A 500-nucleotide genomic window follows, 5' to 3' on the forward strand; every position below is an offset into this window, starting at 1 on the left:
GAAAACTTCTGACAGTCGTCCTGCTGGCTTTGTGGATTTGCTACCCAGCCATCTTTCTGGGGATGAACTATAAATAAATCAAATCCACTCTAAGCGTGGATGGGCCTTTGGCACAACGGGGGGAGGAACGGATTTTGGGACAATCGTGGGACAATCGTGGGACAATCGTGAGACCGGCACCGGGACCCGCACCGGAGGGGGCGTGGCCTCCCCGCGGAGGCCCCGCCCCCGGGCCCGCGGAGGGAGGGGCGCATGCGCAGTGCGCCGGCCGTTACCTGTCAGCGGCGGCGGGCGGAGGAGGAGGCGGCGGCGGCGGGATGGAGGGGCTCATCCCGCTCGTTAACCGGCTGCAGGATGCCTTCGCGGCACTGGGCCAGAACTGCCTGCTCGACCTGCCGCAGATCGCGGTGGTCGGCGGGCAGAGCGCCGGCAAGAGCTCCGTGCTGGAGAACTGCGTCTCCAGGTGAGGGGCGGCGGGCACGGCACCCCCGCGCCCCCCG

General features: G+C 67.8%; 1 protein-coding gene across 8 annotated transcripts in view; it reads left to right on the forward strand.

Moving 5' to 3' along the window:
• The first annotated feature begins 270 nt into the window (after nt 1-270).
• The window catches only part of DNM3 (dynamin 3), a 174049-nt gene continuing 173819 nt past the window's right edge, over nt 271-500 (forward strand). For all 8 annotated transcript variants that reach the window (XM_039730221.1, XM_039730222.1, XM_039730223.1 and 5 more), the window contains exon 1: nt 271-463. In XM_039730221.1, coding sequence (XP_039586155.1) covers nt 318-463 — 146 coding nt within the window. In that variant the 5' untranslated portion in view covers nt 271-317. The remainder of the gene's footprint in view (nt 464-500) is intronic.

The sequence above is a fragment of the Passer montanus genome, unplaced genomic scaffold (genome assembly GCF_014805655.1).
Source record: "Passer montanus isolate IOZ18808 unplaced genomic scaffold, ASM1480565v1 scaffold71, whole genome shotgun sequence".
Lineage (NCBI taxonomy): Eukaryota > Metazoa > Chordata > Aves > Passeriformes > Passeridae > Passer > Passer montanus.